The sequence below is a fragment of the Amblyraja radiata genome, chromosome 27 (assembly GCF_010909765.2).
Source record: "Amblyraja radiata isolate CabotCenter1 chromosome 27, sAmbRad1.1.pri, whole genome shotgun sequence".
In the NCBI taxonomy this organism is placed as follows: Eukaryota; Metazoa; Chordata; class Chondrichthyes; order Rajiformes; family Rajidae; genus Amblyraja; species Amblyraja radiata.
This window is the reverse complement of record NC_045982.1, coordinates 9,648,962-9,667,474: the sequence shown is the minus strand read 5'-3', so window position 1 is coordinate 9,667,474 and position 18,513 is coordinate 9,648,962. Positions and strand designations below refer to the sequence as shown.

The following is an 18,513-nucleotide window of genomic DNA, read 5'->3' as shown; positions in this document are numbered from 1 at the left end:
AAGGTATGGAAGCTCTGTTGAAATCGACAAAATATCAAGGCTCTCTCTACTAGAGGTTCAGATGTCAAGAATACTTTTTAGAAAAGTTTACAATCAGTTTGTCCACATAACAAAAAAACAGGTATCATTTTTTCTTCTATAGGTACAGCATTTTTTAAGGCAGTCTGTCTAATAGTTATCTGAATAGCAAGAATTTATCTTTCAAATATGTTAAGTTATAATAGGCAATGTCAAATCTGCCATCTGCTTTCAGCTGCTCCTGAATTTTTTCTTCATTATCTTTGATGGAATTTCCCTGCCTCTGACTTACCTGTTTATGTATTTGAGTTTTTGCTGAATAAAACACCTGTATTTGATAAAGCATTCATTAAATAATTCCCTGTTGTTCCAAAATAGGAAGTGAAGCCACAATTGATGAATCAGTAATTGGAAAAGATTAGGTGGGTCTGTCAACAGAACTAACATTGTCCAGACCTGTCCTGACTTACAGTAAGTGTTGCTTGTTGGTCAGACTTTCGCAGCCCCCTCTTTGTATAGACTGGGGAAAGGGTTGTTCCAATGCCTCTCTGTGTCTCCAATAATATGCCTATGATCTCATTGAGAGTCATAGCTTGGGATCAAATAACTGAAAAGAAATGTATTAAAATTACTTTCCCAATCAAGTGAACAATTCCTTAGATGTGGATTTTTTAAATGTAGTCACAGAATTGGAAATGGGCAAATAAAAAAACTCAATCCACAAATCATAAGGAGACTGTTTGCTGTCTGAATAGGAAGTTTAGGGATCCTGAGAAAGGAGATGACAGGTGGTATTTCGCTTTGGCAGCTTACGGTCCAGTGGTATGAATATTAATTTCTCTAACTTCAAATACCCCCGACATTCCTTCTCTCTCTCCCTCCTCCACCCAATTTGCACCAGCTTCTCGTTTTCACCCAACAAACAGCTAACAATGGCCTGCTTCCTTTACCATCGGTACTTTTTTGCATATCTTTCAGTCATTGTTCTTTATCTCTCCACATCATTGCCTATATCTGTCGTTTCCCTTTTCCCTAACCAGTCTGAAGAAGGGTCTCGACCCAAAACGTCACTCATTCCTTCTCTCCAGAAATGCTGCCTGTCCCGCTGAGTTACTCCAGCTTTTTGTGTCTATCCATGGTGGAATATGGGTTCAGGCTGCTGACCAGCTCCTGTCTTGTAGCTTGTAGCTGTAACAGAAGGTAGTTGAGGCCAGTTCATTGGCTATATTTAAGAGGGAGTTAGATGTGGCCCTTGTGGCTAAAGGGATCAGGGGGTATATAGAGAAGGCAGGTACAGGATACTGAGTTGGATGATCAGCCATGATCATATTGAATGGCGGTGCAGGCTCGAAGGGCCGAATGGCCTACTCCTGCACCTATTTTCTATGTTGGTATGTTTCTATGTTTCAGGAATATCTTTAACTGGAACTGTGAACCTAGTTGGGAAAAAATCCCGCATTCTGAAGGGTAGACCTGTGACGAAACCACAATATCTAAACAGCCAATCCTATCAAGATGTGGAGGAAGGAACTGCAGATGCTGACTTACACCGAAGATAGGCACAAAATGCAGGAGTAACTTAAAAGGTCTGAAGGAGGTTCTCGACCCGAAATGTCACCTACTATTTTTCTCCAGAGATGCTGTCTGACAGGCTGTGTAACTCCAGCATTTTGTGTCTATCAAGAGTTGCCTCATTGTGCATATGGATGCGCAGTTCAGAACAGATCCCAATGTTGAACTATAATTTGAACTATATTACTCACTCATCTAATGCGAGTCAGTAATTCTTAGGATGATCCTATGATAGAAAGATCTCTTCCAGCATGTTATTTAGTTTAGTTTAGTTTAGTTTAGAGATACAGTCCAGAAACAGGCCCTTCAGCCCACCAGGTTTACACAACCAGCGATCCCCGCACATTAACACTATCCTACACACACAAGGGGCAATTTACATTTATACCCAGCCAATCGACCTACAAACCTGTGTGTCTTTGGCGTGTGGGGGGAAACCGATCTCGGAGAAAAGCCCCCACGGTAAAGGGGAGAACGTACAATCTCCGCACGGACAGCACCCGTAGTCGGGATCGAACCCGGGTCTATGGCGCTGTAAACTCTGTAAGACAGTAACTCTACTGCTGCGCCACCATGCCGCCCTCGGAAGAAGTGAAGATGGAACCATAACATCTCATTATAAACCATAAAAACATATACTCGTTAAAATAATATTGAAAACTATCTAGGTGATTCAATAGGTAAATATGGTGCTGAACCATAGACATCAGGAAGGTCCCCAGAGTCAGATTCTATTCAAAGCAATGCAAGTTGATCTCACATGGTGAAGGCTAGGGGTTATTGTAGGGATCAGGGGTTATCGGGAGAAGGCAGGAGAATCGGGTTGAGAGGTGCAGACCCAGAAAAACAGATTTTTCTTTCAAGATCCAAATATGTAGATACTGAAGATAGACACAAAATGCTAGAGTAACTCAGCGGGACAGGCAATTTCTCTGGAGAGAAGGAATGGGTGACCTTCAGGGTCGAGGAAGGGTCTCAACCTGAAATGTCAGCCATTCCTTCTCTCCAGAGGTGAGTTGCTCCAGCATTTTGTGTCTATCTTCGGTTTCTGCAGTTCCTTCCCACACATATACCATGTTTCCTTTACATTGTTTTAAATGTATTCAATATTAGGAAGGCTGAGGTGGGAGAGGCACCCACAAACGAAATTAGACTGGTGTTTTTGCGCACCTGACTTCCATTTCTCCATCTTGTGTGCCGTGTCTTCAGCTGTTTGGGCTGTAAATTCTGAAATTGACCTTCTAGACCCATCCTCTCATCTCTCTTTTCTTAGTGCTCTTCTTTAAACCTATCGCCTTGATTAAGGTACAACAACGTGTGTGCCTTTGCATCAAGTATCTCCTGAGAATTGTTCCTGTGTAGTTGTTTGGGTGTTAAAGGGGTCTGTACAAATACAAGTTGTCATTAATGGAATAGATTCTAAAATGGCATTTGAACCTCGTCTCATCGGGATGCCCTGGTGAAGCTGGTCTGCATCATTGTGCTTAGATCCTTTTAAAAAGTTTTAAAAATATGACTGATCCCAATTGAGAGATCGCTTAAGGAGTTAGTGGACGGCTGATGGTGGATCAAGTGTCCAATCCTTGCTAATTCCAGCTCAGTCATTGCACTTACTTCCAGGATAGAGCACTAAAGCATATTACAGAAGATCTCATCTTGTACTACTCATATGAGAGGAATATTTCCCCCATTTGTTAGCACTATGTAGGTCGGGGCTATCTCGTAGGAGATAATTGGCACAGGAATATTTTGGGTTGGGACCCTTCATGAGAATATCAATCAATATTGCTTCTCCAACCAATATATAATCTTCAACGATCTCCGGCTTATGAAAAGCCATTTGCCCAACACTGGGCTCGCAGCCCTACCTAGAATCTTAGCCCACCAGTGGTAATGTTTCGTTAATCCTCATCCTTGTGTTCGACTCGCTTTATGATCTTGCACACAACCAACTCTGTAACGTCTATAACATTCTTTAAAACAATGACACCCCCGTACTCCTGCATTTATGGATTGTACATTGACAGGTTCTCTGTAAAACCTACCTCCTCAGCTAAACCTTTGGCCATCTATCCTAATTTCTTAGATTTTTCCCTAAGATAATGTTCCTGGGAAATGCTTCAGAATACATGACGTCATTGAAGGTGATATTTAAATGAATAATATTTATATTTGCATGGAGAGTTATTATCCAACAGTGATAAAATATGGTAGAAAGAAGGAACTGCAGGTGCTGGTTTACAAATAACACACAAACAAGTGCTGGAGTAACTCAGTGGTTCAGGCAGCACCTCTGAATTCTAAAACTGACACTAAGTGCTGTATTTCCTCAGAGTTTGAAGAAGGGTCCTGATTCAAAACATTAGCTATCTACATTCTCCAGAGATGCTGCCTGACCTGCTGAGTTACTCCAGCACTTTATGCCTTTTTGTTAGTGATTAAATTAGTTGCTTTTACATATGTTTTACTTCATTAAAAGACAACACAATTCGCTTGTTAGATGTGGAAACTTTATCCCAGCGTGCAAATGTGAAAGACTGGCTTGAAAGTAGGGTTGCCAACTTTCTCACTCCCAAATAAGGGACAAAAGGTCAAAATAAGGGACAAATTCCCAACGGCAATTCGTTGACCATTGACTGGGCCGTGGCTGGGTGAATGATGAGTTGGCCCGGGTGCTGGACTGCACACAAAGCCCAGCCGGCGGGCTAGCTGAGGAGCCGGACTTTGCGCTCGACGTTGCACTCAAAGTCCATCACCCCATCCAACTCATGAACCGATGATCGGCCATGAGAAGGAGGAGTGGTGGTTTTGCTGGTAAGCGAAGATCCGAAGATCAAATAACTGGCCGGGCTGCCGACCGACGGGGCCACGGGCGAGGCGCTGCAGCTGCACGCCATTGGCTGCACTACGTCGGGACGGGTGAGGCGGGGCCGGACGCGGCGCTCCGACCGGACAGTCCCCTCGACCCGAGTGGTAGCAGTCTAATACGGGACAAGGGTGGTCCCGGATGGGACTAACCAATTTAGCCCAATATACGGGATGTTCTGGCCAATACGGGACAGTTGGCAACTGTACTTGAAAGTGAGGGGGGAAAAGTGTAAAGGAGATGTGCAGGTCAAGTTTTTTACATAGAGTGCGAAGGGTGCCTACAATGCGCTGTCAGGGATAGTGATGAAGGCAGATATGATTGTGGCATTTAAGAGGCTTTTCAATTGGCACGTAGATTTGCAGAGAAATTTGCAGAGGGATACAGATCACGTGCAGGCTGAGGAGATGAGTTTAACTTGGCATCATGTCCAATGTGGTCATTGTGGGTCAGGGGCCTGTTCCTGTGCTGCACTGTTCTGTGTTCCGTGTTGTAGGTGAAGTTTGCTATTGCTTCTTTCAATTTACATTCCCAATCCCCAAAATTAGACACACCCTCATCTCCACTCGCCTCCTTTATTAATTAACGGAGATGCAGCAGGCTGTGGAAAGATGAGTTGCGATTTGACTGAAGATGCCCTGGTGAATGTGCTGTGTAATGGAAAAACCTTCTCTCTCTGAAAAAACTTTTCCCCTGAAGTCTTTTGATGCTTCTCTCCTGCTTTGAAACATGGGAAGTGCACCATTTTGCACAGCTGCCAACTGATTTGATGTAGCTGTGCAAAAAATTATAATGTTTAAGAAAGAACTGCAGATGCTGTAAAAATCGAAGGTCGACAAAAATGCTGGAGAAACTCAGCGGGTGAGGCAGCATCAACGGAGAGAAGGAATTGGCGACGTTTCGGGTCGAGACCCTTCTTCGCAGAAACGTCGCCAATTCCTTCTCTCCATTCATGCTGCCTCACCCGCTGAGTTACCCCAGCATTTCTGTCTACCAAAGAATTATAATAATCAGATGTTAATTGTGGATCTGGGTGGGACTGCCTTGCATCTGCACTAGAGATCAAGTCAGAGGTACCATATTTCACATGAGATCCTAAACCAAGGGATTACCCGGCCTCAGAGATGGATGTAAGATCCTCTTCCAATGCGTTGAAGGTTCGTAGAAAAGTCCTACCATCAACTAACAGAATGGAAGCAGATGATCTGGTCATTTATCTCATTATTCTTCGAGTGACTTGCTGTACTGAAGTTTACTTCCCCATTCCCTGAATTAAAACAATGACTGTGCTTCAAAAAGTTTTTTTCATTTCCTGCGTAACTCTTTATTTTTATTGTTTCTCCCCGTCCTCTTTGCTTGACTCGCAGATTCTCCGATGTTGTGACTGGTCCTGTCATGTCGAAGCGACTGGGGCACTGAGGGGGCATGAGGATGAAAGCCGAGGTGTCGGACATGAGCCAGTGGAGAGAGGTGGATTTGGAGGAGAAGTGCACCTATGTTGTACATGACCAAGCAAGGGACCTTTCCAAATCTACTGAAATCCCTTGGGCCAGAGCTTCCATACCCCGAAACCTTACCTTCAAATATGCAAACGCCAATGAGGTAGGCTAATTGCCTAACTGGTCTAATATCTTTGAGTATCGTATGGCAATCGCAAGTTATTTTTGTAAAATTAAATGCAAATTTAGATGAAATGTGTTATGCAATACACATTTGAACTTGCCCAGAATTGTTTTGGTTGCATGCCCTGAGGTACATGATTAACATAGGTCGTGTGCGTCGTATTCTACTTCAAAAATTTGCTGTAATTTCCTGTTTTTATTTTCAACTTGCATTTCCTTGCAATAGAGAAGGAGACCATTCAGCCCATCAAGTTTCTGCCAGCTCTTGGAGCAACCCCATTGATCTTAGCATCGCCCGACTTAAAGCCCTGTAACATTCCCTCAGCCCCCAGCAATTAAATGGTGGGAGAGAAGATGGGGATGGGAGAGGGTTGAGGGTGGGAGGGAAAGAGGGGATTGAGAGAGGGTTGGGGGAGGGTGGCGGTGGGTTGAGCTCTTCTGTCCAGACTCCTATTTTTTTTCTTTTTCGTATGGCTGTATGGTAATTTGCATATCACTGTACCTTAATTGGTACATGTGACAATAAAAGTCCTTTGAAACCTTTGATACCTATTCTGGTAATCTAATTATAATGCCCCCAATGGATCATAGTTACATTTCTGAAACTGAGGAAAAACCTACCCAATTATAATAGCATAATAATACATGCAACCTTGGATGAGCTTGTACTGTTTGTAGTTCCTATTCTTGGCATGGGTCATGCGTAAGTACATCTTTCTTTTGAATATCACTGGTTGCCCAATGGATTGAATATACAGCAGATAATTGAGTGTTCCCTGATGGAAATTCAGCCCTGTGTGGAGTCAATATTGAAAATGTGGATGTGTTTAATTGTCATATATACTGTCAACATAACAATGTCATTCTTGCGAAGATAGGCACAAAATGCTGGAGTAACTCAGCGGGACAGGCAGCATCTCTGGAGAGAAGGAATGGGCGACGTTACGGGTCGAGACCCCTCTTCAGTGTGACCCGAAACGCCAGCCACTCCGTCTCTCTAGAGTGCTGCCTGTCCCGCTGTGTTACTCCAGCATTTTGTGTCCATCTTCAGTTTAAACCAGCATCTGCAGTTCCTTCCTACACAATGTAATTCTTGCAGTGCCTTAACAGGTCTGTAAACACATAGTAAAGTTCAATAAAACGAGAACCTTACTACAAGTGTGATTCAAACTATGATGTATTGATAATGTGCGGAAAGATGATAGCAAAAATAAAAATATACAATGAAAATATACAAATACAAATGTATACAATATCTTAACATAGCACACCATTAAAACTTGGATTCTCCCAAAAAGTAGGTAGAGGCAAATTTGATAGCAATAAAGTTCTGGAAAGAAGGCCTGTTCTTGGTTCTTGGTTTCTTGGTCCTCCAAAATATTCCAAATGGAATTTAAACTGGAGGTGGGTATGTGGGGAAAAAGCAGAAGGATAACATATTCATAAAGCTGGGACAGTCGCAGTGAGCTGAATGGCCTCATCGGTATGGTTTGATAATTTCATTGAATTTTATGGATTGCTGGAGTATGACTGCCCAATGGCAGAATATCCACTGGGAATATGGGCGGAGATAAAGGTGAAGTGGGTGAAAGTGGAGAAGGAGGGGTTATAGAAAGGGCAGTGGTTGGGCAAGCAGTGGGCCAGAAGCACCATATATCTTTGTGGGTTTATGATGACGTTTGATCGTTCAACATCAATGGAAATAAAGGCTTTGTTGGTTTCGCTGAATAGTCATAGAGTCATACAGCACGAAAACAGGCCCAACTTGCCCATGCTGACCAAAGTGCCCTCTATACTAGTCCCACCTGTCCACTTTTGGCCCATATCCCTCTAAACATGTACTATACAGGACCTGTCCAACTGCAAATTTAGATGAAATGTGTTATGCAATACACATTTGAACTTGCCCAGAATTGTTTTGGTTGCATGCCCTGAGGTACATGATTAACATAGGTCGTGTGCGTCGTATTCTACTTCAAAAATTTGCTGTAATTTCCTGTTTTTATTTTCAACTTGCATTTCCTTGCAATAGAGAAGGAGACCATTCAGCCCATCAAGTTTCTGCCAGCTCTTGAAGCAACCCCATTGATCTTATCATCGCCCGACTTAAAGCCCTGTAACATTCCCTCAGCCCCCAGCAATTAAATGGTGGGAGAGAAGATGGGGATGGGAGAGGGTTGAGGGTGGGAGGGAAAGAGGGGAATGAGAGAGGGTTGGGGGAGGGTGGCGGTGGGTTGAGCTCTTCTGTCCAGACTCCTATTTTTTTTCTTTTTCGTATGGCTGTATGGTAATTTGCATATCACTGTACCTTAATTGGTACATGTGACAATAAAAGTCCTTTGAAACCTTTGATACCTATTCTGGTAATCTAATTATAATGCCCCCAATGGATCATAGTTACATTTCTGAAACTGAGGTAAAACCTACCCAATTATAATAGCATAATAATACATGCAACCTTGGATGAGCTTGTACTGTTTGTAGTTCCTGTTCTTGGCATGGGTCATGCGTAAGTACATCTTTCTTTTGACTATCACTGGTTGCCCAATGGATTGAATATACAGCAGATAATTGAGTGTTCCCTGATGGAAATTCAGCCCTGTGTGGAGTCAATATTGAAAATGTGAATGTGTTTAGTTGTCATATATACTGTCAACATAACAATGTCATTCTTGCGAAGATAGGCACAAAATGCTGGAGTAACTCAGCGGGACAGGCAGCATCTCTGGAGAGAAGGAATGGGTGACGTTTCAGGTCGAGACCCTTCTTCGACCCGAAACGTCGCCCATTCCTTCTCTCCAGAGATGCTGCCTGTCCCGCTGAGTTACTCCAGCATTTTGTGTCCATCTTCAGTTTAAACCAGCTTCTGCAGTTCCTTCCTACACAATGTAATTCTTGCAGTGCCTTAACAGGTCTGTAAACACATAGTAAAGTTCAATAAAACGATAACCGTAATACAAGTGTGATTCAAACTATGATGTATTGATAATGTGCGGAAAGATGATAGCAAAAATAAAAATATACAATGAAAATATACAAATACAAATGTATACAATATCTTAACATAGCACACCATTAAAACTTGGATTCTTCCAAAAAGTAGGTAGAGGCAAATTTGATAGCAATAAAGTTCTGGAAAGAAGGCCTGTTCTTGGTTCTTGGTTTCTTGGTCCTCCAAAATATTCCAAATGGAATTTAAACTGGAGGTGGGTATGTGGGGAAAAAGCAGAAGGATAACATATTCATAAAGCTGGGACAGTCGCAGTGAGCTGAATGGCCTCATCGGTATGGTTTGATAATTTCATTGAATTTTATGGATTGCTGGAGTATGACTGCCCAATGGCAGAATATCCACTGGGAATATGGGCGGAGATAAAGGTGAAGTGGGTGAAAGTGGAGAAGGAGGGGTTATAGAAAGGGCAGTGGTTGGGCAAGCAGTGGGCCAGAAGCACCATATATCTTTGTGGGTTTATGATGACGTTTGATCGCTCAACATCAATGGAAATAAAGGCTTTGTTGGTTTCGCTGAATAGTCATAGAGTCATACAGCACAAAAACAGGCCCAACTTGCCCATGCTGACCAAAGTGCCCTCTATACTAGTCCCACCTGCCCACTTTTGGCCCATATCCCTCTAAACATGTACTGTACAGGACCTGTCCAAATGTCTTTTAAATGTTGCTATATCACCTGCCTAATATTTGTTACAATTGATCAGAATATGCAGGGTTATGGCAGCAGAAAGAAAATCTAAATTTATATAGAGCCTTTCACTTGCATTAATGTACAACCTCACATTTATATAGAACCTTGCTAAAGCAGTAGTTGGGAGGGCGAGTATTGGGGATTTCCTCTGGATTGTTTTGAAGGTATTACTAGTGATTTATTATTGTCATGTGTCCTGAGATACAGTGAAAACTGTAATTTGCATCCTGTCCAGGCAAATCGTACCATACATAATTACATTAAGGTGGTGCAAGAGAGAGAAAAAAACAATGCAGAATATAGGAGAAGTGCAGATAAAAAAGTGCAAGGGCTGCAACGAGGTTGATTGGGGTGTCAGAAATTCATCCTTAGCATTTGAGAGATCCATCCAAGAGTTGGCTAACAGTTGGAAACAAGCAAGGTTGAAATAGGTGGTGTGTGTTTTCAAGCTTTTAAAAAAAAATCTTCTGCCTTCAGGAGAGAGGCGAAGAGAGAATGATTGAAGTGTGAGTGGTCCTTGATTTGTTTGCTGCTTTCCTGAGGCAGGGTGATGTAGATTGAGTTGATGGGAGGGAGGCTGGTTTGCACAATGGACGAGGCTGCATTCACCACTCTCTGCAATTTCTTGCAATCTTGAGCAGAGCAGTTGTTCCGCCTACATGTGATGCGTCAGATAGTGAGCTTGCTGTGGTGCATCTGTAGAAAGTGGTACGAGTCGCTGCAGTCATGCTAATTCCCTTAGCCTTCTGAGAAAGTGGAGGCGTGGTGTGTGCTCTTGGCCACAGTGTTCATGTGGTTAAACCAAGTCAAATTGTTGGAGATATCTCCACTTGAGCACCATTGATAAACAGGCGTGTGTAAGTCATCCCACTTCCTAAAGTAGGTGACCAGCTCTTTCAATTTGCTGATGTGGAGGTAGGGGGTTGTGGTCTTGATCTCAGGATATTAAGCTCTCTAACTCCTTCCTGTACTCTGGGTTGTTGTTGATTGAGATCTTGTCCACTGCGTTGGTGTTAACTGCAAACTTGTAAAATGAGTTGGACGGAATTTGTCTGCAGGGTCGTGCGTGCATAGGGTATATAGTAAGGGGCTGAATATGTAGCCTTGCGGGGCACTGCTAGTGAGAATTATCGTGGAAGAGGTGTTGCCTCTCCAATGTTTTGTTTTTTGAGGACGCCTCATTTACTGTAACAGTATCCTCAAGCGAGTCTTAATCATGACTGTGTTGAGAATTGTGCAACAGCCCCAAATTAAAACTGAGTTGACAATGAAGGAAGATTTATAAATTAAAGAAACCTAATTTCCCCCAGGCTCCCAATGGAAATTAGTGAGTGACAATCTTCATGAGATGGAGGGCAACCAAACAAGGTTTCCCACCCAAAACGTCACCTATTCCTTTTCTCCAGAGATGCTGTCTGAAGAAGGGTTTCGGCCCGAAACGTTGCCTATTTCCTTCACTGCATAGATGCTGCTGCACCCGCTGAGTTTCTCCAGCATTTTTGTGTACCTTCGATTTTCCAGCAGCTGCAGTTCCTTCTTAAACATGCTGCCTGACCCGATGAGTTACTCCGGCATTTTGTGTCTGTCTTGGCAACAGTACACCTTCAGTGAAGTCAGTAGTGTGTTTTGGGATTTACTTCACCTCTGAATAGTTTGTGAGACATGCCAAGCTAACTTCCACCTACTTGCCCAGAGTGTGGGTGGAACAGACGTGATGAAAGATCCTTCATTGCGTTTCAGACAATGGACACTTAAAGTTTCTCCAACCACATAATTAGGCAGGCTGAGGGAGTGCCGGGAATAAATCATTTAAAAAACAATTGAGTTGATATTGACATCAAACAAAGGGTAGGCGCTGTAAAGATTAAATAGAGGGAAAACATCTCTTCATTGTACATCAAATGCTTCCAGAGCACCTAGAACAAAATTATGCTGAAAGAAATGCTTATAGCCACACATTGGCTTTAAAACTCCGATTCATCTTTAACGATGTTATCGGCCAAAATTTAGCAGGAAGCCTTGTTAGAGAATATTTGAGTGCTTGATCTAATTTTTTAAAAGAGAGGTGGATTTTGAGGATGATATGAAGGAGGGGGCAGGCTCAGGGAAAGGGCCTCAGAGTTTAGGCCTGATTTAGTTTAGTTTTAGTTTAGAGATGTTGCGTGGAAACAGGCCCTTCGGCCCGCTGAGCCCGCGCCGACCATGATCACCCACACACTATTTCTATCAGAGACACTAGGGACAATTTATAGAAGCCAATTAATCTACAAACCTGCACGTCTTTGGTATATGTGAGGAAACCGGAGCACCCGGAGAAAACCCACGCGGTCACAGGGAGAAGATAAAAATTCCCACAGCACCCGTGGTCAGGATCGAACCCGGGTAAGGTGGCAACTCTACCCCTGCGCCACAGAGCCCCCTTGTTGTTTGATGGTACGGGCAGCAATGGTGGGGTAAGGGGATGTAATTTGAGGGATGGTACACAAAAAAGCTGGAGAAACTCAGCGGGTGCAGCAGCATCTATGGAGCGAAGGAAATAGGCAACGTTTCGGGCCGAAACCCTTCTTCAGACTGACGATCCTTCGCTCCATAGATGCTGCTGCACCCGCTGAGTTTCTCCAGCTTTTTTGTGTACCTTCGATATTCCAGCATCTGCAGTTCCTTCTTGAGTAATTTGAGGGATGACGGTTTGTAAGGCAGAGACATGACGGACACAGACATGAATGATTTAGAAACAGTAATGAAACCTTTGTAGTTATGATCAGATTTGGAATCGGTGTTATCCACAGAGGGCTTGGTGGTAGTGCGTGGGGTGTGGGGGGAGTTTACAGCGGTGATGGGATGTGATAATATTGTCTTGGGTGATCTTATAGAGATAGATGACCAAGTGAGCATTGGAATGCGTATGCGTGGAGATATGGGATGAATGTTACAGGGGCAATGTATTTGAGGTGGGGGTGGAGGCATACATTGCTTGAGAGGTGTAAACGTGGACCTTTCATGACCTGCGCTCACATCCCCTCTTCCCCAATCTCCAGAAAAGCCCAGTTGAGTGGACGTTATTTGAAGTAAATGATTTTAAATGTCAGGAAGTTGGGCAAAGCCAGTATAAATCTAATCAATGGACATTAAATAAATGCAGATGCTAGAAACCTGAATTTCGAGCAGAAATACTGAAACACACAGGCAGCGCCCGTGCACTTTCTATTATTTATATCTGTATTAACGTTAGTCGGACCACAGTTTTTGTCACATTGTGGACACATTACTTCCTCAGGAACGTGAGGGGTTTGGGGAGGGTACAGAAGTGACTGATTGATTGATTGAAAGATAGAGCATGTAAACAGGCCCTTCGGCCTACCGGGTACATGCCGACCATCGATTGCCTGTTCACACTAGTTCTAAGTGATCCCACTTTCGTATCCACTCCTTACGCACTAAGAGCAAATTTACACTGGCTAATTAACCTACAAACCAACGTGTATTTTGTTGCGGGCATCTATGATCGCAACGGCCTGGACAAGACGTGAGATACTCTGGATTGTTCTCCACAGAGAAACACGAGAGTAATAATAATAATAATGGATGGGATTTATATAGCGCCTTTCTAATACTCAAGGCGCTTTACATCGCATTATTCATTCACTCCTCAGTCACACTCGGTGGTGGTAAGCTACTTCTGTAGCCACAGCTGCCCTGGGGCAGACTGACGGAAGCGTGGCTGCCATTCTGCGCCTACGGCCCCTCCGACCAACACCAATCACTCACACACATTCACACACATTCACACACAGGCAAAGGTGGGTGAAGTGTCTTGCCCAAGGACACAACGAGTAGACTTGTATAATTGTTAAAAGTGAAGGTTTTCAATGTAAAAAGCGTTTTCAGTTACAGAAGGGCTAATAACCAGAGGAAGCAGAATTAAGTTAAATGGCAAAAGAATTGGAGGTAGCATAATAGAAAACTTGTTTCCACATTAACTGGTTAAGATTTGGAGTGCTTGAAGCAATAAATCAATAGAAGCAAGTGAAATGTAGCCTAATTGTCTTTCAGCAGCTAATGCAGACCAACTGTATTAGCCTTCGACGCTACGCTATTTAATAATTCTGTGTTCCATGCAGAATATATAAAAGACATAAAACCTGTATGTCCACGAGAAATTTGACCATATTTTGCTATTAGAGCCTTAGTAAAGGTCGTGGCCATTGTTCAGAGACTGCGATGAGTCTGCGGTTCTGTCAGTGCAATTGCTTCACGAAGAGTCAGTCCTCTGATCGGTTGGAGAGTAAACAGGAAACAGCTCTTTCCTCTGAATTCACACGACTAATCCAGTAACTGTGGCCCGTCAGATTTTCTGTTTGCTGCTGTTGGTGGGGATTTCCTTCACTGCACGATGAGGTGGACCTGGGTTCCTGGCACTGAAGGGCTAACAGTCCCACAGTGTTTCCTCGTTACCTCTTCACATAGGCCAAGCATGTGTTTCACTTTCTCAAGGGTGTCATTCTGCATTTGCAAAGTGGAGACAGGGGGGAAAGACTCATTTACAGAGTGCCATTTATTATCAAATGCCACCCCAAAATACTTCTCGGTCAATAAAGTACTATTGAAGGCATAGTAAGAAAAAATGTAACAACCAATTTTTATGGTGGGGTCCATACTGAACCTGGAGCTGATCTGTTCAGTGGTGTTTGCTGAGAGGCAACTGTTTAGCCTGAACAATGGGGAGAACTTCGCTCTTCTGCATTGAAGCTGGGCCACAGCTGCAGTTAAATCCCTTGGCTGAAAGACAGTGGCACTGACGGTGCAGTGTTCTCTAGGTACTGTGCTGAAAGTAATCACCTGGATCTTGTGTCCATGTTCCAGGAGCAGACACCATTTTCTATCATAGGGGTGTTAGTCCAGCTGATGGAATCACAGCCTGCAGCAAGTGAGAGCTGAAGGTTTTGTTCAGGTGCCAATGGTTTTGGCTGTGAGAATGTAGATCAGTATTAATGCACGTGTAGTCTCAGACTTGGGCTCTGTGTTCTCTGGGGTGAACCTGGAGTCTCCAGTTGAAGACTGATATTCAACACTTGCCAAAACATGGAAAAGTGAGTTCTATTCACTTTCATTGTGGGGTTCACGTCTCTATATACCTTTTTTAAAAATGATCTTTAAATCCTACGCTGACCCCATTTACTATCCCCTCTTTATGACAAAGCATTGCATATTTTTCCCAATTCATTTTTGTCTGGGACGTTAGGATATTCATCTTGTGGAATTTTTGATGGATGTGCGTAGAGAAGGTTTTGCTCTGAATGTTGATGATCAGTCTGGACCTTGTGTTGTGGTTGGAGAAGGGTCCTGTCTCAAAATGTCTGCCTGTCCACTTCTGCCCACAGATGTGCCTGACCTGCTGAATCCCTCCAACGGTTTGTTTTTTGCAAAGGAATTTAGGGATTTCTGAAGTTGTAGAGTGAAGAAATCTTAAAGGGCTCTAAGGCTGGAAGAGGATCGAGGGCCATTGAAAGATTTTGAAAATGATAGCTGCAGCAGAAACCAATATAGATCAGATAGCTCAGTTGGAATGGCTGAATGTGATCCAGTGTCTGTTGTGTTTTAGATACAGCTCAGAAACATGCCCTTTGGCCCACCGAGTCGGCATCGACCAGCGATCACACTGTAATTAGCACCATCCTACACACTCGAGACAATTTACAATTTTACCGAAGCCAATTAACCTACAAACCAGCACGTCATTGGTGTGTGGGAGGAAACCGGGGCACCCGGAGATAACCCACGTGGTCACAAGGAGAACGTACACAAGAAAACTCCATACAGACAGCCCCTATAGTCAGCATCGAACCTGGGCCTCTGGCACTATAAGGCAGCCACTGTGCCACCCCATTTTGGGTGAACTGAAGATTATGGAGGATCAGCGAGTTACTCAGCACAACCATCAGACGTTTCAGGACTTTGGCTGACTGCTTTAAGTTTGAGATTTCTCTCTTCCTGCTGCTAACAATGTGTTGGCTGGCACCTGTTGGCAACTTTATAGAGTTTTGGAGTATTGCGTGCAGTTCTGGTCATCCCATTTCAGGAAAGATGTGGAGGCTTTGGATAGGTTTGCCAGAATGCTGCAGGGAGAGATTGAATGGCATACAGTGGCTTGCAAAAGTATTCATACCCCTTGAACCTTTCCACATTTTGTCATGTTACAACCACAAACGTAAATGTATTTTATTGGGATTTTATGTGATAGACCAACACAAAGTGGTGCATAATTGTGAAGTGGAAGGAAAATGATACATGGTTTTCATTTTTTTTTACAAATAAAAAACTGAAAAGTGTGGCGTGCAAAAGTATTCAGCCCCCCTGAGTCAATACTTTGTAGAACCACCTTTCGCTGCAATTACAGCTGCAAGTCTTTTGGGGTATGTCTCTACCAGCTTTGCACATCTAGAGACTGAAATTTTTGCCCATTCTTCTTTGCAAAATAGCTCAAGCTCAGTCAGATTGGATGGAGAGCGTCTGTGAACAGCAATTTTCAAGTCTTGCCAGAGATTCTCAATTGGATTTAGGTCTGGACTTTGACTGGGCCATTCTAACACATGAATATGCTTTGATCTAAACCATTCCATTGTAGCTCTGGCTGTATGTTTAGGGTCGTTGTCCTGCTGGAAGGTAAACCTCCGCCCCAGTCTCAAGTCTTTTGCAGACTCTAACACGTTTTCTTCCAAGATTGCCCTGTATTTGGCTCCATCCATCTTCCCATCAACTCTGACCAGCTTCCCTGTCCCTGCTGAAGAAAAGCATCCCCACAGCATGATGCTGCCACCACCATGTTTCACAGTGGGGATGGTGTGTTCAGGGTGATGTGCAGTGTTAGTTTTCCGCCACACATAGCGTTTTGCATTTAGGCCAAAAACTTCAATTTTGGTCTCATCTGACCAGAGCACCTTCCTCCACATGTTTGCTGTGTCCCCCACATGGCTTGTGGCAAACTGCAAACGGGACTTCTTATGGCTTTTTTTCAACAATGGCTTTCTTCTTGCCACTCTTCCATAAAGGCCCGATTTGTGGAGTGCACGACTAATAGTTGTCCTGTGGACAGATTCTCCCACCTGAGCTGTGGATCTCTGCAGCTACTCCAGAGTTACCATGGGCCTCTTGGCTGCTTCTCTGATCAATGCTCTCCTTGCCCGGCCTGTCAGTTTAGGTGGACGGCCATGTCTTGGTAGGTTTGCAGTTGTGCCATACTCTTTCCATTTTCAGATGATGGATTGAACAGTGCTCCGTGAGATGTTCAAAGCTTGGGATATTTTTTTATAACCTAACCCTGCTTTAAACTTCTCCACAACTTTATCCCTGGCCTGTCTGGTGTGTTCCTTGGGCTTCATGATGCTGTTTGTTCACTAATGTTCTCTAACAAACCTCTGAGGCCTTCACAGAACAGCTGTATTTATACTGAGATTAGATTACACACAAGTGGACTCTATTTACTAATTAGGTGACTTCTGAAGGCAATTGGTTGCACTGGATTTTATTTAGGGGTATCAGAGTAAAGAGGGATGAATACTTTTGCACGCCACACTTTTCAGTTTTTTATTTGTAAAAAAATTTGAAAACCATGTATCATTTTCCTTCCGCTTCACAATTATGCGCCACTTTGTGTTGGTCTATCACATAAAATCCCAATAAAATACATTTACGTTTGTGGTTGTAACGTGTCAAAATGTGGAAAAGGTCAAGGGGTATGAATACTTTTGCAAGCCACTGTAGATAGGGTCGACAGTCTGAACCATTTTCCCATTGTGGAAATGTCCAACACTAGTGAGTAGAGCTATAAGGTGAGAGGGGGAAAGTTTAATGGAGATGTGCGGGGCATGTTTTTTTTTACAGAGTAGTGGAGACCTGGAACGCATTGGTTAAGAGGCTTTTAGATAGGCACATGGAACTGCAGGGAATAGAGAGATATGGTTCGATGAGGTCAGTTTAATTAAGAATTAAGTTTGGCACAAACATTGTGAGCTGAAGGGCCCGTTCCCATATTGTACAGTACTATATTCTATGTTCAAATTTACATGTGTATCTTCTACCTGCAATATTGTCCCAAGATTACGAAATGAGGTGCTGACTTCCTTCCTTCCTTCCTTCCTTCCTTCCTTCCTTCCTTCCTTCCTTCCTTCCTTCCTTCCTTCCTTCCTTCCTTCCTTCCTTCCTTCCTTCCTTCCTTCCTTCCTTCCTTCCATCCTTCCTTCCTTCCCTCCCTCCCTCCCTTCCTTCCTTCCTTCCTTCCTTCCTTCCTTCCATCCTTCCTTCCCCCCTCCCGCCCTGCCTCCCTTTCTGCCTCCCTTTCCTCCTTCCTCCCTTCCTTCCTTCCTTCCTTCCTTCCTTCCTTCCTTCCTTCCTTCCTACCTTCCTTCCTCCCTCCCTCCTTCCTCCCTCCCTCCCTCCCTCCCTCCCTCCCTCCCTCCCTCCCTCCCTCCCTCCCTCCCTCCCTCCCTCCCTCCCTCCCTCCCTCCCTCCCTCCCTCCCTCTCCCTCCCTCCCTCCCTCTCTCTCCCTCTCTCTCCCTCTCTGCCCCTCTCTGCCCCTCTCTCTCCCTCTCTCTCCCTCCCTCTCCTTCCCTCTCCTCCACCTTTCCTTCATTCCTTCAATCCTCTCCAGCCACCTTACTTCCTTTCTTCCTTCCCTTCCTTATCCTTAAGTCCGTGCCGGGTTCTGCTGCTCGAAGAAAATCTTGCACCTCAG

At 43.8% G+C, this 18,513-nt stretch overlaps 1 protein-coding gene across 1 annotated transcript in view; it reads left to right on the top strand.

The window, feature by feature from the left end:
• Window positions 1-5,866: 5,866 nt before the first annotated feature.
• Window positions 5,867-18,513, top strand: part of znf683 (zinc finger protein 683) — a 49,037-nt gene continuing 36,390 nt past the window's right edge. Inside the window, exon 1 of the mRNA XM_033045059.1 lies at window positions 5,867-6,058. Within this exon, the coding sequence (XP_032900950.1) occupies window positions 5,882-6,058 (177 nt within the window). The 5' untranslated portion in view covers window positions 5,867-5,881. The remainder of the gene's footprint in view (window positions 6,059-18,513) is intronic.